Here is an 18,253-nt window from a genome sequence, read left to right as displayed (position 1 = left end):
GGCCTTCTTCTTTTATATTATTTTCTTTTTAAAAATTTTCATTGACATATAGTTTATTTACAATGCTGTGTTAGTTTCCATATAGCAAAATGAGTCACTTATACATATATCCAGTCACTTTTAGATTCTTCTGTCATATAGGCTATTATAGAGTGCTGAGCAGAGTCCCCTGTGCTATATGGTCCTTGTTGGTTATCTATTTTATTCATAGTGGTGTGTATGTGTCAATCCCAAACTCCATGGTGGCCTTCTTTAACAGAGCTTCTGGTGAACAAACAGCCTAGGTTTACACCAAAGTGAAACTTTTAAAAATCATTAATTACACAGTCTATTTAATAACACTTTTAGGCACTGACATAAGAGGTTTTTTTTTTTTAATATGCGCAAAAATGAAAGGAAAAAGTCATTAATTACTTTTTATAATTTCAGATAGAATATTATTTATAATTTCAGATAGAATTTTAAGTTTTCCAGATTTTTTTCAAATTCTATTCCATCTGCTTCCAAAATTGAGGTCATTGAAGAATATTATAACTGAATGAAAATGTCTGAAAATGCTGAAAGAACTTCCACATTCCTCATGTGGTAAGTCCTATACCTTTAGTGAACTTGACAGAACTAGAATCTTCTTTTTTTGGTTGTTGGTGGTGGGGACCTTTTCAGGGGAGCAAGTCGATTACATGTGCAGACGTGAGCAGAGGTCTGGCTTTGGCTCTTTCACTCGCTGCTGGGATGAGCCTGCGTGAAATCCTAATCCTTATGGGCCTGAACATCCTCTTTTTACCAAGCGGGAATTTTTCTAGAGTACTGTTTCTCAAAGTACAGCCTGCTGACCCGGGAGGCTTTCCCCACTCTCTTTTCCTGCTCGTAATAAGATGTCACTTGCCTTTTCCCCACTGCTGACCTCTGCACACAATGCATTGATGGGACAGAGGATGTAACTGTAAAACTGATGAACTCAGGACGTGACAGCAAACTGTCCAAACAGCCGCATTCTTTGTCACCAGGCTCCCTCGGCAGAACAACAGAAAAGCAGGACGAAAATTTAGTTTTGTTAGACCTTGAGCTTATATGCCTTTATAAAATCCTGCATGAGGACATGACTTCCGTGGCACAGAGGCATGGTGGTAGCCCTGAGGAAAAATGCTCGTGGATGGTTTGAAGCTGAACTAGCTGCTCTTCATTGGAATAACCATCCTTACTTGAAAGAACATCTGACAGACATATGTTGAGAGATCATGTTCAGTGCTGGGTACTGGGCAGACATTTTCTCAAAAGTGGATGAGTGAAGCTTGTCATTACAAGAGAAAACATCTGGCTGTACTCATGGTCAAGAATAAAAATTATTATTTCGAGCAGCATTAGAATTTTGGAAAATTTAAAGGCATCCCCAAGAGCCTGAAGCTTTCCTATACTTAGTAGGTTTTTAGATGAGACTGCTGCTGCTGCTAAGTTGCTTCAGTCATGTCCGACTCTGTGCGACCCCAAAGACGGCAGCCCACCAGGCTCCCCCGTCCCTGGGATTCTCCAGGCAAGAACACTGGAGTGGGTTGCCATTTCCTTCTCCAATGTGTGAAAGTGAAGTCGCTCAGTCATGTCTGACTCTTAGCGATCCCATGGACTGCAGCCCACCAGGCTCCTCCGTCCATGGGATTTTCCAGGCAAGAGTACTGGAGTGGGGTGCCATTGCCTTCTCTAGACAAGACTGGTGTTTATTTTAACAGATAAGATTTCCAAAATACTGTATAAAATGGCATATATAGAAGACCTGTGTAATTCAGTGAACTAATGTTTTCTTTTTCTAATTTTATTTATTTATTTTTGACTGTGTTGGTTCTTCGCTGCTGTGAGGGCTTTCTCTAGTTGCAGCAAGTGGGGGCTACTTGTGAAGCATGGGCTTATCACAGTGGTTTCTCTTGTTGCCCAGCACAGGCTGGAGGTACAAGGGCTTTAGTAGTTGTGAGTTGCAGGCTCTAGAGCTCAGGCTCAGTAGTTGTGGTGCATGGGCTTAGCTGACCCTTGGCCTGTGGAATCTTCCTGGACCAGGGATCGAACCAGTGCCCCTGACAGTACAAGGCGGATTCTTAACCACTTGACCACCAGGGAAGTTCTAATGCTCTCTAATAAACATTGCATGAATGAGCAAAAGATTCAAGTGTCATACAGACCAAAATGTAATAGAATACAAGAATACAATACAATTTCAATTTCACATTACAGCTACATGGTAAGCTGTTACCTTACTTGACTTGTTTAAGCTCTGTTACAGTTACCTGGCGTGTTTTGGTCTAGTAGCAAAGAAAAATATCCACAATTGTCTGAGAAGGCCATTAAAATACCCGCTTTCCAGTTACTGTAAGCTAGATTTTCTTCAAACACTCCAATATAAACAATCTATCACAACATACTGGCTACAGGACCAGAAAAGAGTCGGAGACTCTTATGATTTTCAATGAAGCCAGACTTTAAAGATTTGCAAAAAATGTAAATCAGTGATAAGTCTTCTAATTCTTTTGCTTTGGAAAATACAGCCAATTACACAAAATATGTTAAGCTGTAATGAGATTACTGTTGTTATTTTATTATTATTAGTTATTTTTGGCTGTGCTGGGTCTTCGCTGCTGCTTGAGGGTTTTATCTAGTTGTGGTGAGCGGGAGCTTCTCACTTCCGAGGCTTCTCCTGTTGAGGAGCACAGGCTCTGCACACGCAGGCTTCAGTAGCTGCAGCTCTCAGGCTCTGAAGCACAGGGTCAGCAGTTGTGGTGCGTGAGTTTAGCTGCTCCAAGGCACGTGGGATCCTCCCAGATCAAGGATCAAACTGGTGTCCCCTGCATTGCAAGGCGGACTCAATCACTGGACCACCAGGGAAGCCCAGATTATTGTTATTTGAAAATGAATCCACAAATACATATTTTTTCAGTTTATAATCTCAAAAATGGTAATCCCAATTGATACAACTGACATAAACAAATATTCAGTAGTTTTTAAGCATGTAAAGGGGCCTGAAATTAAAATATTTGAGAACTGCTAACTAGATAAAATCTGATATTACAGATCTTTGAAGATTCTGTGATTTCTTTTGTGTGTATGTGAATGAGAATAGAAAATAAAATCTGGAAATGTCTCATTTTTGGTTGACAAGTTTTTCCTTCACCTTTTTCCTGTGTGAGAAGCTGTAAAGCAGATCCTTAGGAGAGTTATAAAAATAAACTTTTTGGTAATTTACTTTAATAAAAATATAAATTACAGTTAAATGTCATTAGTTGGAAATATTAGAATACAGCTTAAATAAAAAATTTTTGACTGACCAAAGTATTAAAAATATGTAATACTTCAAATTTTATTGTATTCAATTTGAATTTATATTCATGAAATATCTTATAAATTATTGGGTTGGCCAAACAGATTGTTTGGGTTTTTCTGTAACCTCTTATGGAAAAACCCAAATGAACTTTTTGGCCAACTCAATATATTTAAACTAATGACATTTTTATTTTTTTCTCCAATTTTAAGAACTATCATCACAAGATTCTCTTAGTAGTACTGTAATTTTTTTTTTAAGAGCACAATTTTTTCAGTACTCTTAGCAAAAGGCATTCAAAACCATTTAAAATTACTTTATCAAGACAAAAATAATCATTAATTGCTGCTTCTGATTTAAGTGCTGGAATTTCTATAAATGTTTTTAGGGTTTTGATGTGAATTAATTTAAAGAAACAACAATATGTTTACTCTACTCAAAGCATGACAAGATTTATGAATTTCTATTCCTATTAGTAGTAGTTGCTTAGTCACTAAGTTGTGTCAGACTATTTGCAACCCCACAGACTGCAGCACACCAGGCTTCGCTGTCCTTCACCATCTCCCAGAGTTTGCTCAAACTCATGTCCATTGAGTCTGTGATGCCATCCAACCATCTCATCCTCTGTCACCCCCTTCTTCTCCTGCCTTCAATCTTTCCCAGCATCGGGGTCTTTTCTAATGAGTCGGCTCTTTGCATCAGGTGGCCGAAATATTGGAGCTTCGGCTTCAACATCAGTCCTTCCAATGAATATTCAGGGTTGATTTTCTTTAGGACTGACTGATTTGATCTCCCTATTGTTCAATGGACTCTTAGGAGTCTTCTCCAGCACCACAGTTCAAAAGCATCAATTCTTTGGTGCTTAGCCTTCTTTATGGTCCAACTCTCATATCCATACATGACTACTGGAAAAACCATAGCTTTGACAGTATGGACCTTTGTCAGCAAAGTATGTCTCTGTTTTATAATATACTGTCTAGGTTTGTCATAGTTTTTCTTCCAAAGAGCAAGCATCTTTTAATTTCATGACTGCAGTCACCATTCACAATGATTTTGGAGCCCAAGAAAATAAAATCTGTCACTGTTTCCACTTTTTCCCCATTTATTAGTAGTAGACTTTTACAAACATAAAATGCCTAACCTATATTCCTGGCTTCATAACATCGAAATACTGCTGTTAAACTTCTTCCCTTTTATCCCTTCTCGGCTTGTCACGCCAGCCATCTGCATAAATAAAGACATTAGCATCTGCTATATGGCAAACGGTCTCGGGGGCAGATGTTCGCATCCTTGTGTTCGTGTCGCTGGGGCTGCATACATTATTGGAACAGATGTACACAATCTCAAAGTGTTGGGTCCCACGGTGAGATGTTTCCAACTGCTTCCTATCAAAGTACATAAATGCTATTTGCACCTGCATTTATGTTAATGATAGAAAGGCAGCGGGGGTCCTGACAAAGTGAGAGGTGATGCTATGAAATATATTTACATGGTTAATTGGAGTTTCCGAAAGACTCTGCTGCCAAGTGGCTACAGTGACACTGATCCAGGCCTGAGCGGATAATCTGATGGTAGTCTGTGTTTGAAGCACAGGAAGTCTGGCGATTTCCAATGATGAAAATAGTCCTAATCCAAATTTACTAAGAAGAATATTCCTGACTCTAGTATTTTATCTCAACTAGGAAAATAACTCCCAGTATGAGGTCTGCCTGATAAGGCTTAGGCCACCCAAGTCATTTCCATTTTGTCCTATGAGGAAACTTCCATAGGTATGTGTGTGTTTTCCATTTGTACTTCTGTCAACAGCATAACATACTAATACTCACAGCGGTATTTTGCAGAAGTTATTACATTGGAAAGTTCCAATTTGCAACACTAAGGAGTTAACCAAAACCAGCTTGAAAATGTCAATTTGTACTTGGTCTGCAACATAAAATGGTACCAAAAGGCCAAGAACAGCGTTTACACTGCTAGTTAAGATCAAAATACTTCCATATGAATGTCACATATTTAGAAACATAATATTTTGGTAAAACATAGGGAATGTTCCCTCCCCTTCCCCATAATGAGGTCACAAAGCCACGTTAACCACTAAACACAAAGCATCAAATTACAGTGGTTCTCATCGCTACTGTGCACTAAATGTGAGTGCTGAAGAGACAGAGTTCACAGTAAGAGCTGTTTTTGTAGCTTTACTGGGCTAAGAACTTGTAGCTGCTCTCAAATAACATATTATTACTTGATTAACTTCACATTAATAATATCAACACTGCACAAAGTTATAATATGTGAGTTCCAAAAGAAGTTTTATTCTGCAACTTATTCTGAGATTTATATTGTGCTCTAAGAGTTTACAAAAGGCATTCCTACACAGCGGATCCTCATTTGCAGATTCTGTTATTTGTAAATTTACCTGCTTGCTAAAATTTATTTATAATCTCCAAATCTGAGTCACATTCCCAGTGGTGGTGGACACTTTGCCTTGCCTCAGCTTCCATGGTATAAACAAGTGTTCTTTTTGCTGTCTACTTAGTGCCACATTTTTTTGGTATTTTTTCCCCATTGTTAGTGATTTCACTGTCTAAAATAGTTTTTGAGAATAGTGCTGATATGCTGTCTGGTGTCCCTATGGATTAGAAGAGTCTGATGCACCTAATGGAGAAAACACGTGTGTCAGATAAGTGTTGTTCAGGCATGAGTTATAATGCTGTCTCTGTGAGGTAAATTCATGTCAAGGAATCAACAAGATATATTCAGCGAGGTGTCTTTGAACAGAAACATACATAAAAGCAGGTTCTATATTGATAGATGAGAAAATGTTGTATGGTGACCAGAGACTCACAGGAACCTAACCCTGCATTTCCCCTGGGAGCCATGGTATAGTTTTAGTTAATTCAGTGTTCCTGTGACCTTACACAATGTAACTACTGTGAATGATGAGAATCAACAGTATCAATGGTATCTTATCTCATTTGACTATTTCAGGGCAAGAATTGTTATCCCTATTTGAAAGAAGAATGAACTGAGGCTCACTGATTCAGCCAAGATTCCAAGAGCCCAGAGGCTTCCCAGGTGGCACAGTGGTAAAGAATTCACCTGCTGATGCAAGACATGCAAGAGATGTGGGTTTGATCCCTGGAAAATTCCACAGAGGAGCCTGGGAGGCTACAGTCCATGGGGTCGCAAAGAGTAAGATGCAACTGAGTGAGCACAGCATAGCACAGCAAAGAACCCAGAAAAAAGGGCAGAAGAACCAGAGTTCAGTTCTTAGCTTGGTGTTCTTTCCCCAGACTGAGAAGAGAGGGGAGGAGAGAAGAAAAACCAGGAGAGGAGCTTAGGAAACAGCCCCAGTACTATGTTCAAAGAATGAAACTGTGATTAGACAACAAGACAACAAACCATTTTCAGGTTCAGTTCAGTTCAGTCACTCAGTCGTGTCCAACTCTTTGCCACCCCATGAATTGCAGCACGCCAGGCCTCCCTGTCCATCACCAACTCCTGGAGTTTACCCAAACTCATGTCCACTGAGTCAGTGATGCCATCCAGCCATCTCATCCTCTGTTGTCCCCTTTTCCTCCTGCCCTCAATCCCTCCCAGCATCAGAGTCTTTTCCAATGAGCCAACTCTTTGCATGAGGTGGCCAAAATACTGGAGTTTCAGCTTCAGTATCAGTCCTTCCAATGAACACCCAGGACTGATCTCCTTTAGGATGGGCTGGTTGGATCTTCTTGCAGCCCAAGGGACTCTCAAGAGTCTTCTCCAACACCACAGTTCAAAAGCATCAATTCTTCGGCGCTCAGCTTTCTTCACAGTCCAACTCTCACATCTGTACACGACCACTGGAAAACCCACAGCCTTGACTAGACTGATCTTTGTTGGCAAAGTAATGTCTCTGCTTTTGAATATGCTATCCAGGTTCCTTCCAAGGAGTAAGTGTCTTTTAATTTCATGTCTTTTAATTTCATCACCATCTGCAGTGATTTTGGAGCCCAGAAAAATAAAGTCTGACACTGTTTCCACTGTTTCCCCATCTATTTCCCATGAAGTGATGGGACCAGATGCCATGATCTTAGTTTTCTGAATGTTGAGCTTTAAGCCAACTTTTTCATTTTCTTTTTTCACTTTCATCAAGAGGCTCTTCAGTTCTTCTTCACTTTCTGCCATAAGGGTGATGTCATCTGCATATCTGAGGTTATTGATATTTCTCCCGTCAATCTTGATTCCAGCTTGTACTTCCTTCAGTCCAGCATTTCTCATGCATATAAGTTAAGTAAGCAGGGTGACAATATACAGCCTTGACGTACTCCTTTTCCTATTTGGAACCAGTCTGTTGTTCCATGTCCAGTTCTAACTGTTGCTTCCTGACATGCATATAGGTTTCTCAAGAGGCAGGTCAGGTGGTCTGGTATTTCCATCTCTTTCAAAATTTTCCTCAGTTTATTGTGATCCACACAGTCAAAGGCTTTGAATCCTCATAAACAGTAAAATGCTTGGAAAGACAGCCCAGTTTTATTCACTGAATCTGAGCTATAAGAGAGTGGATCTTACTTTGGTTTCCTGTTTCTCTTTGCTCCTTGCCTCTCCAAAGGCAATAAAATATTTGTTAAATAAACACATAGACTTGAGAACTTCAGCTTGGTGTTTCACTAAAAAACAGATTACAGTGTTTTCATAGCATCTAGGCAATAAGATTTTTTTGAAAAAAATGAGAGTTTCAAGCACTTTTAAACAAAATTTAATATACATTTGAGAAACCACTATATGCCAGGATGCTTTAAAGCTCACCAAAGACAGAGAATTCATGAAGAAGTTTATAAAGGACCTAATTGAGCAACTGAACACACACACACACCCCTGATATTAAGAGTCTAAAATAAGTAAGATTATTTTCCTAAACTTAAAAATACATATATATATTATTAACTAGCTATCCCAAATATTCCTTTAGTTGAAATGCTATATTCACTAATACCAAAACATTTACTTCTGTGAGATGTAAGTACATATTTTTATGTCTGTAAGACATAAGAATATATTTTTAGGCTGTGATATGTTTATTTTTTATAGTAGTTTATTGAATCAGAAAATCCAAGGTTTTTTTTTTTTTTTTACCAGCTTTAAATCTGAATTCACATGATAGACAGTAATGGTTATGGCTTCACAGTTAAATAATGCACAGGTTTTGAAAATTAGTAGGAGTTGTACAGAGCATGTTCAGCTAACTGCGATGTTTCCAAAGGGGGTCATTAAGACCCACTACATCTTGCCTCAAAGCATCTGCCATTTTCTCAGCTCCATTTATTCTTACTCTTACTGAATAAAAACAGCACACACAATTTGATAACTATGTTTAAACAATATAAATGTTATGACAGAGCTGAGAAAAGTGTTAGAAGATTTCTGTAAGACCTTTCTACTCACAATCGTCTTCCCTACGAAACAGCAAGACTGAATGGTGAAACTGGCAAAAGTCTTCAGAGTTCTGAATGACTCCAGCAAAACAGCCCTCCCCTGGACCTAAGGCTCTTTCCTGACCAATGAAGAATGGGACTTGTTTTAATTAACTGTATGGGGACTTAACACTCATGCTTAATTGGCAAACCACAGTCAACATCTTCCAGGCACATAAAAAACATAAACTGTCCCTCTAAAAGGAACATTGGCAAGGTTGCTCATTTGTATGTTTCCCTGTATCAATAACAAATCCATTTGCATTTTCAATCCCAGTGGTGTTTTCCTTCAACAAAGTTACAGTATAGGTTACCACTATAGCTGGCCTTAGCATGTAATTTTCCTCCTCCCCACCCCAGAAACATGGTTAATCACTTGCTACAGTTTGCTGTTTTCCAACACAAAATACATGTCCTTACATTATTAGTTCCTCATTTGAAAATGTCAAACAAAAAAAGAAAGCTTTGGGAAAACCATAAATCTCCAAAACCTGAAAATATGAAAAGATAGAAAATTGTAACAAAATACATTTGATGAACTTCTAGAGATTCTGTAAATAATATTTTCACACAGAAAGGGATAATATCAACACTATTATAATAGGGGAAAGCTTTTAACATAGTACAAACTATCTGAGTGATATTACAATGTTAAAATTCTTTATCCAAAATCAGGAAACATTTAAATAGAAGGCACTGGAATTTCTAATGAGTTTCATCTAGTTCTCTCCCAGCTTAATCCATGTCCCTTGACCCCCTAACCCCCATTCTCTGTCTTCTACACTTGTGCTCATGTCCTGAGCAAATGCCACGTCTGGTCATGTTTCCTGACCAGCCTCAAACTTCTGGCTCAATCAACTGTTCTCCAGGTATACCATATCATGTCTGCTGTTCTACGAGGATTTTGTTTTATAATAGCACAGTCTTCTGTCTGATTTATCTTTGGATTCCTCATAGCATCTGGCATAGTTCCTGGTAAGTACTGTCTTCAGATCAGATCAGATCAGATCAGTCACTCAGTCGTGTCCGACTCTTTGCAACCCCATGAATCGCAGCACGCCAGGCCTCCCTGTCCATCACCAACTCCCGGAGTTCACTCAGACTCACGTCCATCGAGTCAGTGATGCCATCCAGCCATCTCATCCTCTGTCGTCCCCTTCTCCTCTTGCCCCCAATCCCTCCCAGCATCAGAGTCTTTTCCAATGAGTCAACTCTTCGAATGAGGTGGCCAAAGTACTGGAGCTTCAGCTTTAGCATCATTCCTTCCAAAGAAATCCCAGGGCTGATTTCAGAATGGACTGATTGGATCTCCTTGCAGTTCAAGGGACTCTCAAGAGTCTTCTCCAATACCACAGTTCAAAAGCATCAATTCTTCGGCCCTCAGCCTTCTTCACAGTCCAACTCTCACATCCATACATGACCACAGGAAAAACCATAGCCTTGACTAGACGAACCTTTGTTGGCAAAGTAATGTCTCTGCTTTTGAATATGCTATCTAGGTTGGTCATAACTTTCCTTCCAAGGAGTAAGTGTCTTTTAATTTCATGGCTGCAGTCACCATCTGCAGTGATTTTGGAGCCCAGAAAAATAAAGTCTGCCACTGTTTCTACTGTTTCCCCATCTATTTCCCATGAAGTGATGGGACCAGATGCCATGGTCTTCATTTTCTGAATGTTGAGCTTTAAGCCAACTTTTTCACCCTCCACTTTATGTGATCATTAAATCTGCTTCCATTGTAAGAAATTTTGTTAGAAGATAGCAAATGATGCCATGGGTTTTCTTAAGCCCCACAACTCTGCTGTGATGTCCTACTTGAATTTCATACATTAGTGCATGTTGTGTTTGCATCCACACATGCTTACAAGTCTGAAATTCAAAAGTACCATACTTTATAGACAGACATAAATCACTCAGCATTTAATTAATAAATGAAATATGCTCAGCAAACTTCTCATGTTCCATAAGTAATTATATTTGATGAAAGAAATATAAACAAAACCATAATTTAAAAATCTGCAATTTTTCTTTGTTAAACAATATTAATAGCAATCTAGGACATACAGAAAACATTTGATAAATGAGTAAATTCAAGAATAACTGGGCAATTCTTAGGCCTCATATGTATGATACTATTTTTTCTGACCAATATAATCAGTTTATATTTATTTATTTTAATTAATTATATAATTTCTCATGATACAAATTCTCATTTCTGCCTGCTTTGGATTGAAATGGCTTTTCATGCATATGTGCTAGGTCGCTCGGTCATGTCCGATTTTTTGCAACCCCCATGGATTGTAGCCTACCAGGCTCCTCTGTCCATGGGATTCTCCAGGCAAGAATACTGGAGTGGGTTGCCATGCCCTTCTCAAGGTGATCTTCCTGACCCAGGGATCGAACCTGCATCTTCTGCGGCTCCTGCACTGCACGCTGACTGTTTATCGCCGAGCCACCAGGGAAGCCCGAAATAGCTTTAAGCATTCATATATTAAATTTAATTCAGGGTCACGCTTGGCCTCTGAAGGCTACAAGGCACCCACCCCAAGCAGGAGGGAGCTCTGCCCATCTCACTGCATCAGCCTTTACAGGCGGAGGGCACTTGGATATTAATAACCACCATTAAGAACAAGAGCCGGCATCATCTCATAAGGGCCTGCTCTACAGCGAGCAACGTCTGGGGTGATTTACATATATTATCTCCTTTCATCTCCACATCACCTAGAGGGTAGGACTTACTATCTTCATTTTATAGATTTATAGATGAGAAAGTTAAGGTCAAGTGATGTACCTGAGGTTATGCAATTCAGGGGCAGACATGATTTTCAAACATCCCACGCTCTTTATAGCTATGACACTACCTTTCACTTTGGCAGAGAATGTTTTCTCCAGTTAAGGATTCTTTAAAGCAAATTCCTTCCATGCACTAACAGTTACACCTCCCACTGTTGTTGCTGTGTAGTTGCTTCAGTCATGTCTGACTCTTTGTGACTCCATGGACTGCAGCCTGCCAGGCTTTTCATCCATGGGATTTCCCAGGCAAGAATACTGGAGTCGGTTGCCACTTCCTTCTCTAGGGGATCTTCCCGACCCAGAGATCGAACCCACATCTCCTGTATGGTGGGTTCCTTACCGCTGAGCCACTAGGGAAGCCTGCATCTTCCACAAGCAAAGCCCAATTCTGAATCATTTAAAGGCAGTTTTTTTTCTCACACACGTATCAAAACTTCTATCCAGGGAAAGACTTGAATTCCTCTTAAAGGTTAGGCTTTGTTTGTTCTGCATGCTGAGGAAAATTAAATTACTCTTTACTCAAAAATGATTATCTGTACCCATAAACTGCTTTTCTAAAAGGTCCAGGAGCTCTTGTTAAGAGATCATGATTTTCATTTAAAAAAATCATATGGATGGGAATTTGTTTCTTTTACATTTCTTTTTTAAAACGGGTATATAGGAAAAACTAGGTCAAAAATGAATAAGAAAATACCCTCTCTGTATAGGTATGTTATGTTTGCACATGTGTGCATGAATATATATGTATATATACTTGTATACATCTTTCTCAATAGAACACATGTCATTCTGCTTCGGTAAAGCCAATACTCTGGGGCTTCCCTGGTGGTCCAATGGTTAAGAATCCACCTGCCAATGTCGGGGACATGAGTTAGATCCCTGGTCTGGGAAGATCACACACACTACAGAGCAACTAAGCCTGTGGGTCACAACTACTGTTTCCTTGCCCTAGAGGCCATGCTCCACAACAAGAGAAGCTACCACAATGAGGAGCTCGGCACCACAACTACAGAGTAGCCTCCACTTGCTGCACCTAGAGAAAGCCCACACATAGCAACAAAGACCCAGTGCGGCCAAAAATAAATAAATATTTTTAAAATACTTTTTAAAAATACTAAAGCCCAGAGATAAATCCACGCACATATGGACACCTTATCTTTGACAAAGGAGACAAGAATATACAATGGATTAAAGACAATCTCTTTAACAAGTGGTGCTGGGAAAACTGGTCAACCACTTGTAAAAGAATGAAACTAGAACACTTTCTAACACCATACACAAAAATAAACTCAAAATGGATTAAAGATCTAAACGTAAGACCAGAAACTATAAAACTCCTAGAGGAGAACATAGGCAAAACACTCTCCGACATACATCACAGCAGGATCCTCTATGACCCACCTCCCAGAATATTGGAAATAAAAGCAAAAATAAACAAATGGGACCTAATTAAACTTAAAAGCTTCTGCACAACAAAGGAAACTATTAGCAAGGTGAAAATACAGCCTTCAGAATGGGAGAAAATAATAGCAAATGAAGCAACTGACAAACAACTAATCTCAAAATATACAAGCAACTCCTACAGCTCAATTCCAGAAAAATAAATGACCCAATCAAAAAATGGGCCAAAGAACTAGACATTTCTCCAAAGAAGACATACAGATGGCTAACAAACACATGAAAAGATGCTCAACATCACTCATTATCAGAGAAATGCAAATCAAAACCACTATGAGGTACCATTTCACGCCAATCAGAATGGCTGTGATCCAAAAGTCTACAAGCAATAAATGCTGGAGAGGGTGTGGAGAAAAGGGAACCCTCTTACACTGTTGGTGGGAATGCAAACTAGTACAGCCACTATGGAGAACAGTGTGGAGATTCCTTAAAAAAATGGAAATAGAACTGCCTTATGATACAGCAATCCCACTGCTGGGCATACACACTGAGGAAACCAGAAGGGAAAGAGACACGTGTACCCCAATGTTCATCGCAGCACTGTTTATAATAGCCAGGACATGGAAGCAACCTAGATGTCCATCAGCAGATGAATGGATAAGAAAGCTGTGGTACATATACACAATGGAGTATTACTCAGCCATTAAAAAGAATTCATTTGAATCAGTCCTAATGAGATGGATGAAACTGGAGCCTATTATACAGAGTGAAGTAAGCCAGAAAGAAAAACACCAATACAGTATACTAACACATATATATGGAATTTAGAAAGATGGTAACAATAACCATGTATATGAGACAGCAAAAGAGACACTGATATATAGAACAGTCTTATGGACTCTGTGGGAGAGGGAGAGGGTGGGAAGCTTTGGGAGAATGGCACTGAAATGTGTATACTCTCATGTATGAAACGAGTCGCCAGTCCAGGTTCGATGCATGATACTGGATGCTTGGGGCTGGTGCACTGGGACGACCCAGAGGGATGGTATGGGGAGGGAGTGGGGAGGGGTTTCAGGATGGGGAACACGTGTATACCTGTAGCAGATTCATTTCGATGTTTGGCAAAGCCAATACAATATTGTAAAGTTAAAAAAAAAAAAAACACTAAAGTTTTCTTTTTTTAAGGCAATACTATGCAACCTCATTTAACATCTAAGCTAGTGGAGGTGATAGCATTCCAGTTGAGTTATTCCAAATCCTGAAAGACGATGCTGTGAAAGTGGTGCACTCAATATGCCAGCAAATTTGGAAAACTCAGCAGTGGCCACAGGACTGGAAAAGGTCAGTTGTCATTCCAATCCCAAAGAAAGGCAATGCCAAAGAATGCTCAAAGTACTGCACAACTGCACTCATCTCACATGCTAGTAAAGTAATGCTCAAAAATTTCCAAGCCAGGCTTCAGCAATATGTGAACCGTGAACTTCCTGATGTTCAAGCTGGTTTTAGAAAAGGCAGAGGAACCAGAGACCAAATTGCCAACATCCGCTGGATCATGGAAAAAGCAAGAGAGTTCCAGAAAAACATCTATTTCTGCTTTATTGACTATGCCAAAGCCTTTGACTGTGTGGATCACAACAAACTGTGGAAAATTCTGAAAGAGATGGGAATACCAGACCACCTGACCTGCCTCTTGAGAAATTTGTATGCAGGTCAGGAAGCAACAGTTAGAACTGGACATGGAACAACAGACTGGTTCCAAATAGGAAAAGGAGTACGTCAAGGCTGTATATTGTCACCCTGTTTATTTAACTTATATGCAGAGTACATCATGAGAAATGCTGGGCTGGAAGAAACACAAGCTGGAATCAAGATTGCCGGGAAAAATATCAATAACCTCAGATATGCAGATGACACCACTCTTATGGCAGAAAGTGAAGAGGAACTCAAAAGCCTCTCGATGAAAGTGAAAGTAGAGAGTGAAAAAGTTGGCTTAAAGCTCAACATTTAGAAAACAAAGATCATGGCATCCGGTCCCACCACTTCATGGGAAATGGATGGGGAAACAGTGGAAACAGTGGCAGACTTTATTTTTCTGGGCTCCAAAATCACTACAGATGGTGACTGCAGCCATGAAATTAAAAGACGCTTACTCCTTGGAAGGAAAGTTATGACCAACCTAGATAGCATATTCAAAAGCAGAGACATTACTTTGCCAACAAAGGTCTGGCTAGTCAAGGCTATGGTTTTTCCTGTGGTCATGTATGGATATGAGAGTTGGACTGTGAAGAAGGCTGAGGGCCGAAGAATTGATGCTTTTTAACTGTGGTATTGGAGAAGACTCTTGAGAGTCCCTTGAACTGCAAGGAGATCCAATCAGTCCATTCTGAAGGAGATTAGTCCTGGGATTTCTTTGGAAGGAATGATGCTAAAGCTGAAACTCCAATACTTTGGCCACCTCATGCGAAGAGTGGACTCATTGGAAAAGACTCTGATGCTGGGAGGGACTGGGGGCAAGAGAAGGGGACGACAAAGGATGAGATGGCTGGATGGCATCACTGACTCGATGGACGTGAGTCTGAGTGAACTCCGGGAGTTGGTGATGGATAGGGAGGCCTGGCGTGCTGTGATTCATGGGGTTGCAAAGAGTCGGACACGACTGAGCGACTGATCTGATCTTATCTGATCTGAACACCAGTTAGCTGCTGGCTGATGGCCTGGGCTCTGCGAATTTTGTGTGGAATGAGATGACCCTGCTCTCAGAAAAGGGGTTCAGTTCAGTTCAGTCGCTCAATCATGTCCGAATCTTTGCAACCCCATGGACTGCAGCAGGCCAGGCTTCCCTGTCCATCACCAACTCCGAGAGCTTACTCAAACTCATGTCCATTGAGTCGGTGATGCTATCCAACCATCTCATCCTCTGTCGTCCCCTTCTCTTCCTGCCTTCAATCTTCCCGAGCATCAGGGTCTTTCCAATGAGTCAGTTCTTTACATCAGGTGGCCAAAGTACTGGAGTTTCAGCTTCAACATCGGTCCTTCCAATGAATATTTAGGACTGGAAATCAGTCTCCAGGAAAGGAGAAATGTCATTTATAAACCATGGTTCCATAGACACTCAAGTAATTTACCAAAATAAATAAACTTTCATATAGAATTAGAATTTTTGTTCTTAGTTCCAGAAATAAGTCACCGTTTGGTTAGTAGGCAGTGACATTAAATTTATCAATTAAAACTCCTTATAACACACACATTACCATTTTCCCTGGCATAGCTTATCTTACCTTGATCTTTCGGTGGTACTGAAAATGAACTCTGCATGATGATGTCGTTGACTTGAATAACAGCTGTCCTAAAATTAACCAAGACAAGTAATAATTAGGAAAGAACGGAGATGCCATGTGAAAATGTACAAAAACATAAATTACAAGCTTTATTTTTTAAATAAAAAGTCTTTATTTATATGAATAATAAGAAATGGAGTGAACTATTAGGAATTAAAGTTTTATTCCTTTCTCATAGACACAGGATTTTACTGACTGCTCAGGTATGGGCTTGGAGAGGGAGTAATGTGACACATTAAGAGTGAATTGTATCCATCTCCCTGCCCTCCTGGTGTCAGGGAAATGTGCTATTAGGCAAAGCTGAGGTTCCCTAAATATGTCCTGCCTGATAATTATATTTTAGGTTCTATTTAAGAAATAACTAAAATGTTTAACAATGTAGGTAAAGGAAGTATAACTACAATATAATCATTTGATGAAACATAATTCAGTCATTAAAATGCAATTTTGAAGATTATGCAGCAGCATGGTAAATACTGATGATATAATATACTGGATGAACACACCAAATGACCAACACACTAGGATTACAGCTAAAAACAAAGGCACAGAAAAATGCATGACAGGAAATATGTTAATATGTATATTTCTTTTGTTTTGGTGATGTAATTAGAGTTGTTTTCCCTTCCATTTTAGATATTTTCCAAATTATCTAGAATGTGGGTTCCATGTTAATAAGCTATGCAAATGTATATAAAAATAAGACAAAGTCTTTGGAAAAATACAGGTAAATATTTTTTGTGCACTTCAAAAACTGCCATGTTTCTAAGTATGATGCCAAAGACAAAGACATTAAGGTAGAGACTGATGAATTTTTCCAGTGAAAATTTTAAATGTTTTTAAAGTAGAAAACTAGGTAAAATAAAAGGGCATGACTTCTACTTCAGCCAAGACAGAATAACAGAGGCCAGATTTTCTCTCCTTCCTGAAACAATCAAGACACAGACAAAATACATGAAATAATATTTCAAAACAGTGAACCTCAAGTCACAAAGACTGACTTTTGAGAGAGAGAAAACATTTGTTTTCTGTTACAGGAAAGGAGAACGTTGACGGAAACATCCAGAGTAATGAGGAAAAGAGCTGGAGAGAGAAGGAAAGAAAGGAATGAAGAGCGTCCTTATCAGGTGTTCACTTGTGCACCTATAAGCACATACCATGGAGGAAACCACCTGAGGCCGGGAAAGATCCACAGTGCCGAACACTCACGGAAGAACACGCATATCACCTGCTCTTACCAGTCAGACTGGAAAATCTCTGAAATCGTGGGACACTGGGTAGAGTATGAAGAAGAATTCTGCTTTAGTAAGGGGGAATAATTGACCCTATACTAAGCATTTCTTTGGTTTTACAAAACATATCTTAAAGAGAGACCGAAAAGGATCAAAGTATTTCCAAGTGTCCTAGCTGTGTATTAAGAGCAAAGCTCAAAAATATTTATAGAAAGACAAAAATATCCATCATCCAACAAAGTAAAATTCAGCTGACATGAATTTTGACAGCTGACAAAGAATTATCAAAGAGGTAGGAAAATGCAAGTGACAGTGAAAAAAATAATAACTGATCCTGATCTGACATAGATGTTAGAAATAGCAGACAAGGACATTAAGTGTATAACCTGTATTTCATGTGTTCAAAAATTTAAGTATGAACAGGAAAGATATAAAAATGACCCAAATAAAGTTTCCAGAGATGTAAATTACAATACATAAAATTAAAAAGTACACCGGATAGGATTATCAGCATATTAGACGTGTTGGAAGAAAAATACTGGAAAACTTGGAGGGATAGAAATTGAGACTGTCCAAAATGAAACTCAGGAAGAAAGGAGTGAAAAGAAAAAAACAAAACAAACCAGATCATCAGGACAGATCATCATTTGTGCTCTAGGACAACTTTAAGCCACCTAATAGATCCAGTAACTGGAGAAGAAAGACATGCAAAATCAAAAAAATTATTTTTTAAGAAATAGTGGC

At 39.3% G+C, this 18,253-nt stretch overlaps 1 protein-coding gene across 17 annotated transcripts in view; it reads right to left on the bottom strand.

Moving 5' to 3' along the window:
• Positions 1-18,253, bottom strand: part of ZNF438 (zinc finger protein 438) — a 197,735-nt gene that overhangs the window by 17,752 nt on the left and 161,730 nt on the right. For all 17 annotated transcript variants that reach the window (XM_061436214.1, XM_061436213.1, XM_061436211.1 and 14 more), the window contains one exon: positions 16,218-16,285. In XM_061436214.1, coding sequence (XP_061292198.1) covers positions 16,218-16,285 — 68 coding nt within the window. The remainder of the gene's footprint in view (positions 1-16,217; positions 16,286-18,253) is intronic.

Source organism: Bos javanicus, chromosome 13 (assembly GCF_032452875.1).
Source record: "Bos javanicus breed banteng chromosome 13, ARS-OSU_banteng_1.0, whole genome shotgun sequence".
NCBI classification, from domain to species: domain Eukaryota; kingdom Metazoa; phylum Chordata; class Mammalia; order Artiodactyla; family Bovidae; genus Bos; species Bos javanicus.
This window is presented reverse-complemented; position numbering and strand designations above follow the sequence as displayed.